This window comes from Cinclus cinclus, chromosome 1, assembly GCF_963662255.1.
Source record: "Cinclus cinclus chromosome 1, bCinCin1.1, whole genome shotgun sequence".
Lineage (NCBI taxonomy): Eukaryota > Metazoa > Chordata > Aves > Passeriformes > Cinclidae > Cinclus > Cinclus cinclus.
In genome coordinates this window covers 26,779,486-26,797,455 of record NC_085046.1, presented here as the reverse complement: position 1 = coordinate 26,797,455, position 17,970 = coordinate 26,779,486, and the positions used below count along the sequence as shown (strand labels likewise).

The window sequence follows — 17,970 nt, the reverse complement described above, 5'->3', positions numbered from 1 at the left end:
TATTTCCAGATAATTTGCATCCTTTGTTGCTGTAGATATTGGAGTTCTTTATTTTTGGAATTATATCAGCCTTTTGTGTCAGGTTTACCAAAACTTTTGTGCATAATTTGGCTGAATTCTTCATTTTAGGGAAAGATAAAACAAACAACTGAAGATAAATGGAAATGTATTTTTTAAGTAATACTTACTATAATTGAATTGAGAGGCATGTCTTCAAAGAATCAGTTCTTGTATAAGTGTGTTTGAAAATTCTCCCGTTTAGTTTGTGTCCTGGTAGAAATTACAGAGTTATATGTAGTATTTTATAAAAAATAGCTGCATATTACTAACTTGCCTGACTATTGATATGAAACTGACTGTGAAAAGAGATGAAAAGAGAAACTATTTCTTGAATCCATACAGTTTTGTTAGGTTGTTCTGGACTGTATTTAGTCTGTTTTTTTTTTTTTCAATGGGCCATTCTGAAAGGAGAGGGGGCTGCTTTTGAGTGCTAGTATTGACCTGACAGATGACACAGTACATACAGGCCCATCGGTTTCTCCATTCCAAAATGATTTTAGGTAGGTTTAAGGAAATTTTTAAATGCAAAGGAATATTGTGATTTTTTTAGTGAAAACCCATTCATAGGACTTGAGATTACTTTCATGTTTTTCTTTTTCTCACAAGGTTGTCCATTTATTCTTCCATTTTATTTTGGAGGGTTGGAGGAGGAAGGGTGTGTTTATAAGCTAATTTCACTTGATAATCTACTCCTGTTGGAACATACCTGAGGAGAAAATAAACAACATACCTGAGAAATAGTAACCCAGGAATGTAGTCCAGATTTATAAAATGAGATGAATTTTGCAAAAGTGATGCTCAGGAAATGATCCTGTCTCCTTCCTGGAGTATGCATGATTATGATATACAGAGGTTTAAGGCAAGGCCTCCTGAGGAGGCTAAAAACATTGAAACTTGTAAAATTTTATCTCTAGTCCTTCTTCAATGAGTTATTCTACCCGATTATCTAAAATGCATTGTTCTGCTGAGTGTCTGTGGTATGCCTTACAGAGAAGAGAATCAGAACTCTTCACTCAGGTGTAGACAGACAAAAAGTGCTTCACATCACATTTTAGAGTTAAATTGTTATTTTCATGGATGTTTCAGGCTTTAAATTAAGGAAACGTCGCATCACCAATGAGCCTACAGGGGGAACAGGAAACTGCCCTCACCTGTTTGAAGCCATCCCGTGTGAAGAACCCTCTTGCTATGACTGGAGAATCACAGGGCTGGAGGAATGCATTCCTGACAATGAAAAGCCATGTGGCCCTGGTACACAGGTTCCTGTTGTCATCTGCGTCAACAGTGATGGTAAGATGGATGCTGTTTACTGCACTCCATACCAGCCAGAGTGAAGATACTAAAATGTCGTCCAAAAGGGTATCAGTTTTTGTTCTCAGCTTTCTTGATCCTTAAAACCAAGCTGTCTGGAATAGATATAACTGCCCATTAATACTGCAGAGGAAGGGTAAGACCTCTAGTTGCTCTAGGACCAAGCTCCTTCACCTACATTCTGTAGGTTTTCAAAGCTTCACAGAGTCACTTAGAGAAAATTAAATAGAAAAGAGCTATTGTTTGCCAGTAGATCAGATTCATGCCTGCAGTATCTTGACTGAATTCCTTAATGTAATCCCACTAACAAAGCTGATCCTCTGAGCCCAAAAACAAATAGAATGTGAGCAAAGATGCATTGCAGTAAGTATAGCTGGAAGAAAAATAATGATGTGTTTATTAAAAAAGATGTTTTGATGTGTGTTATAGAGTTGGGTTGACAGTCCAAGCTGTCTTTCTTCCTCAAAAGGTCAAAAAAAATACCACCATTATTCAATTATCTTCTGTGAGACAAAACAGATCTTGCATGACATAGCCATAAAAGCCAATTTTGAAAGCTGCTTACGGAATACTTTAATCTACTGAAGATTCATGAATTACTGCTGTGAGAATACTTCTTATTCATTAATAGTATTATAGTCTAGAGCAGCATATAAATTACAATAATTGTATTGACTGCAGTGTAGTATGGTAAGCGGCTTCTAAGTTCCAACAGAAAATTAAGTAAGAGGACACATCTGATGAGTGTTAATAGCTGCACAAAATATTTTGAAATTAAATCAGTCAGAAGTAATAAGAACTGATTATAGAGATATTTAAATCTTGAGTTTCATGCTGAAGATTTTTGGTTGTAATTGAGTTTTGCGGCTTAAATTGTAGTGCTTAGAGTTAAAATGTAAGCTTTATTTTTCTGCATACACCTAAGAGAGCTGGTAACCATTTTTAGAGCTCAGAAAGAGATTAGCCTAGAATTACATTTCAATCTACCATATTTTATGTTCTTAACTCAAAAAAAGTCCTTTTGAAATTTAATAATTTTTTGGCAACAACACTGAAACTGTTTACAGATTTTTTGTATACTTTTTCAGATGAAAAATGTCTTTTCTTCATAAATCAAGCTGTTTCCAAAATAATTATGAATATACTTAAAAGAAAATCTGTAAAACAAAAATACTATTTTTTTACTTGACTAGATTATGGTTAGTTTAACTTACCTTTATTTTGAGGAATGTGTTTTCTCATACATCTAACCTAATTTCTTTCTAAATTGTAATACAATAATTTATATTGAATATAACTTATTGTATATTTGAAGCATGCAATTGAGCTATTTGAGATTTCTCTTATGTATATGATATTTTCTATTGAAACTCACAGGATTTGCTCTTGGAACTTTGTGGGCTTTTGTTTTGGCCAAATTTGACTTTGAAGACTTGTATTCAACTTCTTTACTCCCAGTATTTTTTTCGCCTCTCTTTCTGAATTATGTGACATTATACATTGCTGTAAATATATGGCCTTATACATTGCCTCATAAAGAGTGAGAAATTCAGGGTTGAGCCTGTCAGTCTTTAAGATTAAAGAGTTGTGGGCATAGCTTCAAAGAAAGGAGAAAATAAATTGCAATTATGTCTTGTTTTGTAAATATCTGATCACCCAGTCATCCAGTCACAAAAATATATGTTCAGTTATATTTGAGAGAGTACAAAAGCAACACAGAGTAATGCAATGAATTGCTCCAGCTCCTCTTTGAAATTCCTTATTTTACTAAACAGTCTTCTGTGTACTTCACCAGTAATACCAAATGTCTGCTGCTTCGCTCTCTCCTGAGAAGGACTAGCATGATGCAGTAGAAGAAAACAAAGTAGAGACCCACCAACCTCAGCAATCTCCCCCTCCAAGCTGACTCTGCTCAAGTATTTTATTACTTTGCCTCCCACAGCACCAACCCACTAGAAATCCTGCAGACAAATCTTAAATTCTTTCTAAACACCACCATCTCTTCCCAGGTAGTTCTGATCTAGTACTTTGGCCTCCTACCCTGGCAGTCAACAGAATATCCATGGTGTCCTTTGGCAAACACTTGTTGCAGGCTTCTAGATTCTGCTGTGCAAAATACAAGAAAGAAACACTTTGCAGTCAGGAAAGCCCCACAGCTTCAGGCTAGTTCTAGTAAAATAAAGTTTGGAGAATGCTACTCTTCTATGGTCTAAACATCATGGCTTAAATTATTGATCAAAAGAAATTTGCTATGTTCAGTGATCTTTGAGAAGGCTCCATTGGCTGTCAGTTACCTTTATTAACAGGGTAAATAATTTGTAAAATAATCCTGTGTCACTATATTTCTGATCTTTGTGGCACACAGGGAATTTAATTTCAGTTTTACAGGTAAAAGTGGCCCTGACAGGAAACAGTATGGAAAGCATTAATTATTGCATAAGGTTCCTATGTTACTCAAGCTAAACGAATCTCTGCTTGACAATATTATCATCGGTCCCTTCAAGATATTATTATTATTATTATTATTATTATTATTATTATTGTTGTTGTTGTTGTTGTTGTTGTTGTTATCATTATTATTATTTACTATTATTATGTATTAAGACAATCTCAAAGTACCTAGATAGGAAAGGTTGAAATGAAGGGATTTCAATGTACCCAAAAAAAGAACATATTGTGCCCTTGGCTTCTGCTTTAAAAAATGAAAAAGGCTGGTAGTGTATATTTCAGAGTAAGCACTGTACTCTAGATGGATAAAGCTCTATAGCTTTAATGTAAAATATACCCCAAACTGATTAGTCGCTTCTCTTCCTGTGCACAGTTGCATTGTTCTATATATCTTAAGCATGATTAATTGGGATAATATGTCTTGACCTGGGTGTTTGGCCTCACAATTAGAAGCAGAAATGTTTGTGAATTTTTTTCATATAATTGGAATTAGCTTTTCTCTTCATTTTGGTGTTTAGAGTCATTACAGCCTTTGAGACAACAGCAAACAATAGGTTATCCTCCCTTCTCATTGCTGGAGGCCTCTGATTGTCACTTTGCACAGTGGATGGCAGTAATCAGAATTTTCATTCAGGCTAAAAAAGTATGACATTCAGTACCTCAGGTTGTCATTGCAGAGGTATAATGAACTTTGATGTATTTTATTATATAAACAGAACTTCAGTTGTTTTACTGTGGAGAGAACATTTTCAGAATAAATATTTTTGGTAAATCTTCCAGAAGATTTTACAGTGGAGCTTTTTAGGTGAAAAACACACCTTTTGATTATGGAAGCTCCCAGACTGGACAGAAAGTAATCAGAATTCCTTCATTGCATATATAATTTTAAGAATTAGACATTTGTTGCTCATGTTCCATTCTAAAGATTGTTCCATTTTGGTAATGATAGAATGATTTTTTTTTTTTAAATGTGATATTCATCTTTTTGTTGTATAGCTAATATATACAAGTATACACACACATGCACACACACCCGTGTACGTGCTATCTATTATTAAGTGTATTAACACAGTTCACACTCAGAAAAGTAATTTTAGAACAGATGAATTTGCTCTATTTCCCTGTAGCTGATAGTCTATGAAGAATACAGTTTCAAAAATACCTCTGTGTTATTTAAAGTCCATAGTGGGAAAGTTGTCTGCTTCTCCACTTTGTTAGCAGACATATTAGTTCTACTCATATGTTAATAAGGAACAACAATTTCTGACATAAATGTCTGCAACATTAACTACTGATGAAATGCTTGTTCACTCATTTTTTAATTTTGTCTTTGGGCTGAAGGCTGTACCTCAGGTATGGCATTGGCTGCAGTGGTCCTCACACAGTCATCTGAAATGACTTGCTCATTTTCTAAGGATTTGTAAATAATAAATTGGTTTACAGCCTTTACAGTATATGGGCTTTGTACTGCTGCATGTGTTACTCCTGACAAAACAGATCTCATTTTTGAAGCATGGATTTCTTCCTGATCTTGTTGAAGCTCACTAATTGTTGGGTTGTGGAAGCTCTACAGAGGACAAACAGGGGTGAACTCATTGCCATCTTCTGCCTCACAGCTGAGAGCCACTCACCTTGAAAGAGGGGGCCATGACAACACCAAGGTTCTTCATGTATATGTAAATTCCTGCAACTCTTTGTAGTAGCAAAATTGCTACTTACTAGTGTAAACAGAGGGACATGCTGATGTAGCTGAGCCCTGCAAGTTCCTTTCTGGCACCTGTATGGAGGTGGATGACACAGGTCTGGCTTTTCTAAGACTGAAGTGCAGATTCAAACCACTGGCATCGATATTTTCTGATGTAAATCAGAGGATTTTACCAGTTTTGCAGCACTAGGGGCAAAGCAGTGGTGTTGGTATTAATTAAAAGGTATAGAAGGTAGACTAATTTGTTTCATTTAGACACTTTACAAACCAATTAGTTTAGCTACTTTTTCTGCAGCTGAAACACTATACTGACCAAAATGGAACAAAGGACATTTCCAATATGCCTGTCTTTTATCTGTGTTAATTCTCAGCTAGTGAGACTAACAGACGACACCATAATTCAGCAATAAAACTTCCTATGTTTTATTTGCCTTATTGTTTTTCTCAAGAGTTAGAAATATTTATTTCTGAAATACCTCTTATTTTTATTGAATTTTACTTTAAAGTAAATCTTACAAAATTTCTTCATCTAGTTTAAATTTTCTTCTATAGTTTCCTGATAAGTATCTCAATTTCCTTCCTTAATTCTTTGGCTGTGACTTTATATCACCTTACAATAAGCAGCTAATGAAATAATGTAGAAAAAATTTCAGGAAAAACTAAGTTTGGCTGGTGCAATAATTTTAATTTAAAGTATTTTGACTGGTTTCAGTATTGGGTCTTTCTGTATATTTATGGTTTGAATCAAATGTTAACTGAGTAGTCTTCTGCTTGTCATTTATTTTCATGATGGGAAACAACAAGAGATTCAATGGACCTGAGCATATAGATGTGCCCACATGTAAAGAGCCTGCTTTTCTGACATTTCTATTGTGCACCTTTATTCATCGAATGAAGAAACCATCAGACTGGCTGGATTTCATGCTGATTATTTAGAAAAGAAAATACCAATTTGTGTCACTTTATGACTTAATTCTTTCTCAAAGAATGAAGAGCCAGAGTCAAATTCAAATTACTTTGAATTATTCAGTTATGCCTGTAAGAAAACCCAGATCAAAATGTGGTCAATGCTCAGCAGTCAATTAGCAGAAAAATACAGTAGTTAATGACAGTTCCTTGGAGCTCATAGTGCCTTATGCTTACAGGAACTTGGTTATGCTGGTATTAGTCATAATTTCCCAATATTTGTTTCCTAGCTAATGTTATAACAGCATTGTTTTAAACAGTTCTTTGCTACTGACAGCTTTTAGGATGACCATCTGAGGCATTTAAATGAAACGTAAGATACATACTTTGTTCCTTGCTGTAAACACATAGGCTAAGATACTTGTACCCAAGTCCTTCCTTCCTTTCCTTTAATTTTTCTGTTAATGTAAGGAACTATTGAATATGTTTCTTGGATGCTTGGTATATTTAAGAATTTCTTAGTGATGGAAAATATAGTGAATTTAAAGGACCTTAAAACTGATACTCTTAGGCCATTATGTTTCAGACCATTGGATTTTCAAGGTATTTATTTTTAACAGGATTTGTTTAATTTAATATAAAGGAATATAAAGAAAAATAAGAGTACAGTATGCTGCTTAAACTATCTCATTTAAGTCTCCAAATAGTTTGATAATTAATAACTCTTCTGTCAATAAAAAGTCACATTTAATTGATGGCACCACTTCCTTTTTGTATCTCATCTTGATATTAGGAAAGTGAAATGTCACTACCGAGTTTCATAAAAGAATGGAAGCTTTTTGTATTTATGTAACGTAGTAATTTAATTATATGGAAAGAATTAAATGCATTACTTTCTTTGTGCATATCTTTGATAGTTTGCCTGTAATTTCGTGTGATGATTGCAGTTAAAAGGGTAAATAAAACAAAGCCAGCATTCCATCTGTATAGTCCAGCAAACAGCTAGCAAGTATGACACTGCAATAGACCCTTGCTTCCAGTCTATCATATATTTTTGAAGACAGAGTTGAACTTGGTATGGACAATGCCTAATGAGACATTAATGTCCATCAATAATATAATTAAAGTAAAAACAGGCAGGCCAACCTAATTACCAAAATGTTTTTCTGATATCATAGACCATAATGTGACTGTCTGGTCAGGTTTTTGACCTGTGTATTTTGACCTGTTTAATTCTAAAATGTAATGCTGCACTCATGTAAAATTTATTGGACTGCTAGGAGTAGAGGTTGCTAGAGTGGAAAGTGCAAATATTTTGAAAACATATCTGAGAGAGTGCAGTGTTTCATATGATCCATATTCTTAGTAAATTTCTTTTGCTTTTGATGGCACAACAAGTAGGATATTGCAAGAATGGTATGTGACTAAATTAGAAGGGAGGGATTTTGATGCATATGTTTTGATTTATGTAATGTTCAGCAATGCAGGAGCCCATTTTTGATTAGGCTTCAAGCTTCATCATGGTAAGAACACAGAGAGGGGTAATTGTAGGTACACTTCATAATATTTGGGATTTTTTAGGAAGTTCAATTTAATGCTGTACAGCTTTTCCATTTATCACTTAAAATTATGCTATTATGAAACAAGAAAGAAAAAGGAGGGTTAGGGAGTTATGGATGAATTATGAAGCAGGATTTCTAGAACTGTATTGAACCTCTTTTTGTTTTAAATTTTGTATAAATTTGTTAACTCCCTAGAACATACCCAGAAAACATTTGAAATATTTTTACAAAACCTGTTTAGAAGAGATAATTTTACATTTAATGCTGTTATATATCAAAATAATGCTACTTAGCTATACATTAAGTACTGCTTTCTCAGAAGATTACATGAAACATCACTGGTCATTAATCTTTATTTTAAAATGTTCTAAGACAGTGTATTCTTGCTAGGTTTGATGGGAGTCAGTTTGCCATCTGAGAAAACTTTGCACAGGCCTATTTATATGTTAAAACAACCTGAATACGTATGGTCCATTTTCTAAATAAATGTTATAAAATTTCAAAGCTGTAAAAACACTGTGTTGATAAATGGTGAGGATAAAACCATCATCATGAACTAGTCATGGTGATACAGAATAAATTGGAATTTTATTCTCAGTATTTCCAGCCTAGAGCAGCTCATTTTTTGACCTTAGATCATCATTTGTGTTGAGTACTGATTAATGAAAAACTTGCTCTTTTCTGCCAAAAAAATACTTGATTTCACAAGACAACTGTTCCAGTGGCCACTTAGAGCCTTAAAATAATCCGTGTTATTTTGCAATTCTTGCAACTCTTGTGCACGGCACAAGCAGCATCTTCACTGATTACTTAAAATTCTTCAAAGTAGAATATGCTCAGACACAATGATTACTCAAAATCAAGGTAAAAAATTGATACTAGCCTGTCCAGTGTTCCCAGATTTCAGATTTTGGAGTGCAGGGAGTGTGATTCTACACAGCCGCAACCCCAGCAGAGGGAAATTGAGATTCCTACCTGGGACTTGGTGGAAAAGAGCAAGACAAGAGGAAGAAACTTCTTCTGGCCAAGCAATTAGATTGAAAGCTGGGAAAAGGTAGGATTTGACTCTAGTTTCCTCCACAGCAATTTCCTGAGACCAAGTAAAGAACTCAAAGTTATAGAATGTCTCTACATGACAAGCATTAGGAATGACTTTGGTGAGGGATTTAATCTGCTAAGGGTCAGCCCGTGGGAGGATTTGACAAACATCTGGAAAAATTTGGCAGGGCTGGGTGAAAAGGACAGTGAGGTGTCAGACTAGGACTAGTGGCTGGAGAAAATAAGGCTGGGTAAGATGTCAGAGAATGGGGAAGAAAAGAAAATTCATAGCTTCTAGGGCTGGAACGCAATGAATTTTAGTCTGCTTCTGCTTTTGTCTCATGAGATTACCAGACAGAGCAGCATTTTCCAGCATCAGTGCAACACCCATGGCAGAAATATTACTTATCATTTGACTTCTGTTTTAAACTAGAAAACTGGAAATAAATATTACATCAAAGTTTCGTATACTGGTTTTCAAAGGCAAGCCCTCAAACATTAGGAAATCAAGTTTGTCCGGTCCTTATGTGACTGCATCAGAAGGCAGTACTTATTTATTTAATTGTGCCAACATGACATTTTCTCTATAAAGCCTGCCACTTATTTGTCAGATAGATACATCTCCTTTGGTGATTAAGTGGGCATTTTGTAGTAATGAATGCAATGTCTGTGAAACAACTAACCTTAGTTGTCCTATTTTTCAGGGTTTAATTTTTCTCTGCTTTTGTTCAGCATCAGCAAAACATAAATAATGCTGACCCATCACATCTTCAGTGTTCTGAAAATAATGCTGTGCTAGAGCATGTCTGATAGTCATGACAGAAAGATCTTAGGAAAAACGCCAATTCTGTTTTAATAACCCTTTTAATTAGTGTGTGGTAAATAAAACATAGGCTCATGACTTGAACAAAGAGAATAAAACTAAAAATACCAAATATCTCCTCATTAAGGAGTTTCCAATCTGTGAACTGAAGAAGGAAGGGACCCAGTGGAAAAGTAATAAGCATGTGATTGTACAGTTAAAAAAACTTCACTATAAAAAGGCAGCTTTTGTTTTGGCTTTTACTGTTTGGTTGCCTCATATAATTTTGGGAGTAATTTTTGGGTTAAGTGTGTGAATCTTTCCCTAGGAATTATCAGATGTTTGGGTCTAATTTTATTTAGACATCCTTTATTGGTACTAATACTATTTTATGGATAGCAAATTGCTGCATGTTCTCTAGACAGAAGACTTTAAGAAGAAACTACAAGAAATCTCTTGTTCTGGGTGTTTCAGAATTGAGGGGTTTTATTTAAAGAGGGGAAAAAGAAGAATTACATAAGCTAGAAGCATCTTATATATTGTGGAAGGCTTCTAGGAAGCCAATAGCAAAAGAGAACCCTATTTTTAGGGTGCAATGGATTTCTGTGAGCAGTGTCAATCTAAAGTGAAATCTCTGATTTCTGCGACTTTAGGACATTAGCTTGCATAACTTATTATCAGAGTAGAAAAGTTGTGATGTTCCTATACTTGCAGAGGTGCTCCTGGGTTTTTTGGTTTATTTATGACAATGCAATTATATTTCCTTCTATAGCATAAATTTATAAGATGTAGTGGTATTTACCTCAGGTTGCTTTCCTGACAGCTCCTCCTCTGAATTCATACACTTAGAGGCTAAGAGAAAGGAAAAGTCAAAAGGATGGGTTAGTTTAAGTCTTCCTGGGAGGAATCAGCTATGAAAATGTTTCCAAAAGAGAAGATTAATTCACAGTCTGAGCTCCCTAAAGGCATGCTGTGCCTTCCACTTGTAATGATGAGAAGATATTCACTGCAAGATGGATAAAAAGATGTTCTCCGAAGACTGCATTTTATCTGCCAGTAGTAGGACACAGACGAAAGCATCCATGAAATTAATTTAAAAACCATTTCTCAGAAATGTGTAAACATGACAGTGGCAGTGATCTCTCTTACACCTCTTGGGTCCTATGTTTTAACTGTGATTGAATTGAGCTGTCAGATTACATAGAGAGTGACAACTCATTACTAGCTGTAGCTGGATGAATAATGCAAAGAAAATGTTTGCAATCATCTTTTGCCATATAAAATATTTTTTCTTATTCTCTTAAACCCCCTTTTGACTTACACGTGTCTTTGTGTGGCAAGAGGTATGACAATGTATATGAATGCACAGTTTTGTAAACTTGCTGAAAATTCACAGTATAGTAGTGAAATATTAGATAACTGACCAACTGAAAAATTCACTTAATATTCTGTCAGGTGCAGACCATTAATCATTCTCTTCATCTGTGAGGTAAGCTTTTGCATTACAGAGAAGAATAATGTTATGATGTTGGTGGCCAAATTCTAGGAAAGTGCTGCACTGCTGAAGTATACATGAACTCATTTGTGACGCAATTTTTTGGAGTTTTTTAGCTTAAATGTATAAATTTATTAGCCAAAGATAATATTTATGCTGAAAATGAGAAGCCTGAAGTTTGTGAAAGTCATTTTTTCTTGAAAAACCAGGCCATTTAAGGTAGCAGCTGAAAATATGCAGATTAGTACCTCAGTGTAGGGAATTGTTGAAAAGACTGTGGTGAGCATTGTCATTCTACTGATGTTAGTGGAACTGTCACATTGTTTTCATGCTACTGTTTTCTTGCCTATTATTTCCCTTTTATGCTCCTATTCCTAACTCATATCCCTGAATGTTAATCTTGTTCATATGAGCACATCAGAAATATCTTCTCTAATCAAACCGCTTTGAAGTCATTGACATTCCATTGGCCTTCCCAAGCTTGTTCTCCAGGTTATTTTGACCTTATTGGATAAGAGAGGGAAATTAGTAAAGTAGCGCTTTCAATAAAATACCTGTGAAGACTTTTAAAAGGTTACAATAGTCTGTGTCCATATATGAAGTTAAAAATTTGCTGAGCATACTCAGCCATGAAAAAATAGTACAGTAACTTCCCATGATTAATAAAACATGTTTTTTTAAATAATCAAAGACACATTGCAGTAAATAGATGTTGTGTTTTCAAATCCATGTATTTTAAATCCTACAGTAACCGATATTCAAATAACACCATCACTATTTCTAAAGTCTGTGGAAAGATTTTTTTCCACTTTTAAACACAGTGGAGCTTCTGTAACATTTTAAAAACAAATGGAAGAATTATTTTTCATCATTTTTCTGGAAGTCATATTTGTATGTAAATTTGTCACCATATGAATTGTGCCTTGACTGGGAAAAGTTTATGAGAATGCTCTGTTGATCATGGAACTAGCTATATCTTTTTAAGGTGACTTGGTGCTTTTGACAACTGTTTTCAGAAATACAATGAGAATTTTCAAGTGATCTCATCCTCAAGGTTCTCACTGTCCTCTTTTTTCTAAATTGCTCTGTCAGCACTTTTCCCCTTTCCCCATCCTACTAAAATGGCCTATAGGTTTGACTTATTGATTCCACTTGGTCCCATGACTAATATTGATTTTATTCTCAATGGGACCATAGCCTGTCATCAAACTTATTTTTTCTTTCATATCAAGATGACATTTGATTGGCTTATTTGACACTAGAAGGCAACTCTGCTTGGTTATGATCAATGCACTAGTATTCTCTGTTCCTTATCATTCTCAGTAAGACTACATTAGCAAATGAACCATGAAAATGCTTCAACTACCTGTCAAGCAGTAGGAAAATTTTGCTCCTATTGTTAGGCAGTGTTTGGGTACTCTGCTGGAGTCTTTATTAGAATTATTGAACTTCAATCCCTGTTGTATGAGTCTACTATAGCCTCAAGTTAAAAGAATAAGAAATTTTCAGCTAAAGGCATATAATGTTTCAGGCTTTTTTGCTTTGCTTATATCCATGAGACATTTTCCAAAGTTGATCCAAATTAACTGCAAGACTAATTACTTAAACTATATTAAATGTGTCTGTGAATCCTCCTAGTCAAAGTGGTCTTAATTCTATTTGTCAAGAATTTTCTCTTTCACTCTGAATAAGGATAGCCATGTAAAATGTCAATAAGTTTAATTAATCTCCTTCAAAGTCCTAGTTTAATTAATTTGGATTAATTCTTCAGTATCCTTTAGGTCAGGCTTTTTCAGAGATACTGACTTTAGTAGTTCATATATGGCCTATTTCATGCTGCTGAATATTCAGTGCTATCAGAAGTCAAAGAAGTATCATCTGTAAGAAGAGTTTACCATTAGTCTGTGATGCATAGTACAAAATATGAATGCACTCAGTAACTTACAGGGTTGTGTCAGAGAAAAAAAGGCTGTGTTACTTTTTAAGCCATAGTTAGGTTTTTTTGGTTTTTGTTTTCCCTCCGTTTTCTGTATATTTCTATTTTAGCACAGTTATTATTTTTTCATACTCTTGTTTAATCTGGCCAAATGTCACTTCATTTTAAATAAAAATATATTATTTGAGTAAAGAAATACTATTTCTTTCCCTGTTTTTATTTGTGTCTGGCAAATTTATGACTGTAATCCTGATAGATGACTCTGATATAAATGGAGGTACATGTGTTCTGTTATTACATGAAAATGGGGTTACTGGAAGCATTAATATTGTATCTGAAGGTATTAGTTCATTATGTTTAACCATTATTTTAAGTTACTGCCAGAGAATATGCAAATATGTTTTCCATCTGAAGCAATTGTAGTAGGAAATATCCATCTCTAAAATACATTCTTATTTTTTGTGTCAGATTTTTCCCTTTATTTTTACCGGTATTTTAAGGTATGGAGTGTTATTTTGGTTTTGGTTATTCCTGTAGTTGTTTTGTATATAGTGCATGAGGTTATTAATGTATTATTTACCTGATGTATTAAGGAATAGTGGGGTTTTTTTTATCAGTGGATACAGGATTTTTTTATCAGTGGATACAGGATTTTTTTATCAGTGACTCACTTTTCTTGAAATTTGCGTGATTGAAAATTTGGATGAATTTAAGGACAGAGAAGAAACCTTGTAACCAGAACTGTCTTACCTCTGGAGCAGAATGGCTTTCACATCTCTCATTTTTCCTATAAACCCCTTGCAGTGTTACCCACTTCTGCCTTTTTTCTACCCAGTTGGTAATTCTCTGTGTTTTGGGAAAGGTTAACAAACACATGCAAGCTGTAACTGAGCTCATTTACTTGTTTGGTTACCGCAAAGGAGCTGGTGTTCAGGTACTATTTTTGAAATTATATTTCTGCATGAATGTGGGAGTTCTTGAAGCCAGTGTCATCCCACTCATCAGAAATATTTTTCCCATAAGGTGAAGAATAAAGATATTTGCATATAGCCATTAACAAGAAGTTATTGCTTGCAAAATGCGGTGTTACATCTCCTTAAGCAGTAGAAAACAATTTAAAAAAATAATTCTTTTTTTTTCTTAAGTGTGTTAACATGCTGTTATCTTTGATTGGAAAAACACTGGATACAGTGGGTTTCTAAGCTACAGCTATTTTCCTTTTATATACTATTACTTCCTGTCATTACTAGTCATTTGTCATTGCCGTAAATGTTTGTTCTAAATCACATTTTAAAATTTTGTAATTTATTTTAAAAGGTATATACATCTTCCAGTATTTGCATGGAGAAAGGACAGCAGTCAGTAGCCTTTCCTATATGTCACTGGCTTGTCTGTGCAGGAAGGGAAAAGATGTGAATAAAATAATGGTACCTGTGCTTGTGCTCTCAAGTTTCTTGCTTAAAAAAATTTGAAACATACATGTTTATGACATTCACAATGGGTCTTTTGAATAAGTGGCTGAAGTACCATGTTTAACATTTTTCTTTCAGTAAGGAATAGACTGTAGGTCTGAAACCAAAACCACAGTAAATTTACACACACAAGCCACCAAATCAAAAGTTTACAGTCGTGAAATGTTTACATATCATTAAACTATTAGACCAACTTTCTGTCATTTTTGCATAATGAACAGATGTGTGTTACCAGTGTATTTGTCTTCATTGAAATTAGTGCCATTTCTACTTAGGCTTCTCAGAAGACAATTACTTCAAGAATATTAACCATAAACTAATTAAGATGTACTTAATTAAATGCAAATGCTACTTAGCAAACGCAATTGAGAGAAAGGCTTGTGATTAGGGAATTAGCAACTGATTTAACACTTGGAGTTACCAGCTAGGCACCTAAGCATTAGAAATGAATGTAGAAGCTTCACTTGATAAAGATAATACAAGTGGAAGATACACAATCTTTTCACAGTTTGTTGAAAAACTTAGGAGTCAACAAAGTAGGATATATTGAGGTCATAAAATGTAGTTAATGTTACTTTATGTTTGATAATTAGAGAGGCTAAAAATTGTTCCAAATGTTGAAAATTTATCAATATTTTTTGACAGCTGATTCAGGAACTGTCATGGAAAATAATTACTAAGGTAATAAACTGTTGCTGTTGTTTTGAAAGACGCTGGCATTCTACTAACATTAAAGGGGTTTTTTTGAGCAGATATGAATAAATGCCATCAACATGATATGAAGGATAGCAGGATTAATAAAACATTTAGTTTCCTGTTGTCTATCAAAATGTTTTATTTGCTAGTATTGAGCTGATTGAAGAACAAAAATTGCTCTGTCAGTCATATACTGCTGTGCGTGCTGCTTTTATTTTACTTCCAAATATTCTTGAGATTGTTGAGCTAAACAAGATGGTAAATGATGAATTTCATGTAAATATTATAGTTTCTCCTTTCCGTGGCTTATTTGATTAGGTTTTTAGAGATTAACTTCTAAATTCTCCCAACTGAAAAATCTGGGTCAACTTTTTGAAGTTGCATATACATTTTAACTAAAGATGCGTCTCTAAGAAAGACAGTGCTCCTCAGAGAACTCCTCCTGTATAAGGAAAAACAAACAACAAAACAGAATTTCCCCCAAAATAACAAAAAAATCAGTCCTCAGTTCTGATCATTTTAAGAAGAAAATATCAAACTACTGCTGGAGCTTCTAGGTTTGGACAGAAAACATAATTTGCTGTGACTGTTCATGCTAAGCAGGCATGGTTTTTCCTGTTGTGGTGAAGTTTGGTAATCAATTGTTGATTTGAAAGAAATGCAGAAGTATTAGAAATTAAAAGAATAATTTCAGTTTATCCTGGTGATTGATGACTGTCTGCTCATTGGCAGGTATAAGGTGTCCTAGCATGTGAAAATGCATGAGGTTTTGATAAATTTGATGGCTTTTCTGTAAGGTGAAGAATTTCCATTTTGCATTAGACTAATCATCCAACGTGTTGACCAGGTTATTGCTAAAGAAAATCCAGTATGGAATTTCACATTTGGATAAATTTGTATATTTTCTTAGTTATTTTCTTGAGTTGTAAAAAATTGTCTTTAGAATAATTACAGTTAAACTCATTAATGCTGCTTCTATACTCTTGCAGTGTAGTCATTACATTCCTGTAACTTTGAGGCAGGTAGATTATGGACTGATGACTTTTTAATAGAGAAGGATATGGCTTGTTAACTGTGACAGTGGTTAAAATTAATTTCAAGTGAAAATAGGACTGAGCACATAGCACAGATCTGGTTTTAGTAGGTTTTGAATATAGATAGGCATATTTTGTTCTTTATGGGCAGAGTCCACACAGGATTTTTGGCTCCTCAGCCAGTCTGATGCGTTTTGAGATTGACAAGAGAGTCAGTGCAAGGACAGGTATAGGTCCTTATGTGAAAGGAATTCATATGGGAAACTATGTAGGAGTTCAAGATAAAGAACATTCTCAGCTATTTCAGCCTTTACAACTCATACTAGGGGCAGTTCAATGCTTTCCTGTTGATTATTTTGCTACACAGGAAAGGAAGGAAACAATCAATGGCAGCCAGCCACTCAGCACAGCCTGCACAGCTCACAGATTTTGCTGTTGTGTGAAGTAATACTGTATTTTCCTCCTGCAGCCCCTCTATCTTTAGACGAGTTACTAAAGGCAGTTAAATAATGGCAAGGCCTTCTTCATTCACAAACAGATTGAAAGTTGAGCTCTGTAGTGCTTTTCCAAATATTTCAGTTGCCCAACACTTTTCCAATGGATACTCATCATGTACAAAATACTGATACAGGAGATGGTTTTGTTTTGAGTTGAAGATATAGCAAATTTGAACATATTAAGACAAGCAATAAATAATATGAGGTCTTCAGTTTTAGCATTTGGGCTCAGTTGCTGTCATTATTTCTTTTATGAACTTTAAAATACAACTGTAAAATCTGATTTGCCAGTGTGTGATATTCCTCTCTTTTACTGATTTCACAGGCAAGTTAAAAATAATGTTAGATATTAATGTTCAAAGCACGCTTTCGATTTAATTCCATTTATTTTTATTTTATAGTAAAAATTTACTTAGTTTATATCAGGTTAGAGGGTTAGTCTTTCAGAAACAATAGCTGGTTTCCTCATTTAGAGCTGAAACCAGGCTCATTGACTTATTACATAGGGCTCCAGGAGCAATTTTATTTTATGCTGATTTTTTTAAAAGTTGTTCTCCATGCCTCATTGACTCTTGCAGTGATTTTACTGTTCATTTTAAAGCTTAAAAAATATTTTGCTCTCTGTTAAGCACTTGCCTTCCCATTTACTACAGGTCAGATTTTGACAGCAATTTTTTGCTGTGCACTGAAGCATGCACCATGTTAAGAGATGCACAATAAGCAAGAGGGTTTCTTTACCATTTCTCTCTAGTAACTCCAGCTCTAGGAATGCTTCCTGTTGGAACTTAAAGCATTTTACAAGAAACTTAAATATCAGATACGTTTTACAGATGTGTAAACAAAAACACAAAGGACTGACATGATTCAACTACATTAACCACAGAATGTGGTCTAGCCCAAACTTTAGCATCTTGACTAAATTTTCACAGGTACAATAACTGCTTTGTGAATATAATGAAACAAGAATGGTGATATGAATACTGATATTTATTAATCAGTTCCTTCTGA

The 17,970-nt window shown here is 34.3% G+C and overlaps 1 protein-coding gene across 1 annotated transcript in view; it reads left to right on the top strand.

The window, feature by feature from the left end:
- Positions 1-17,970, top strand: part of THSD7A (thrombospondin type 1 domain containing 7A) — a 188,161-nt gene that overhangs the window by 98,933 nt on the left and 71,258 nt on the right. Inside the window, exon 7 of the mRNA XM_062495264.1 lies at positions 1,147-1,350. Coding sequence (XP_062351248.1) covers positions 1,147-1,350 — 204 coding nt within the window. The remainder of the gene's footprint in view (positions 1-1,146; positions 1,351-17,970) is intronic.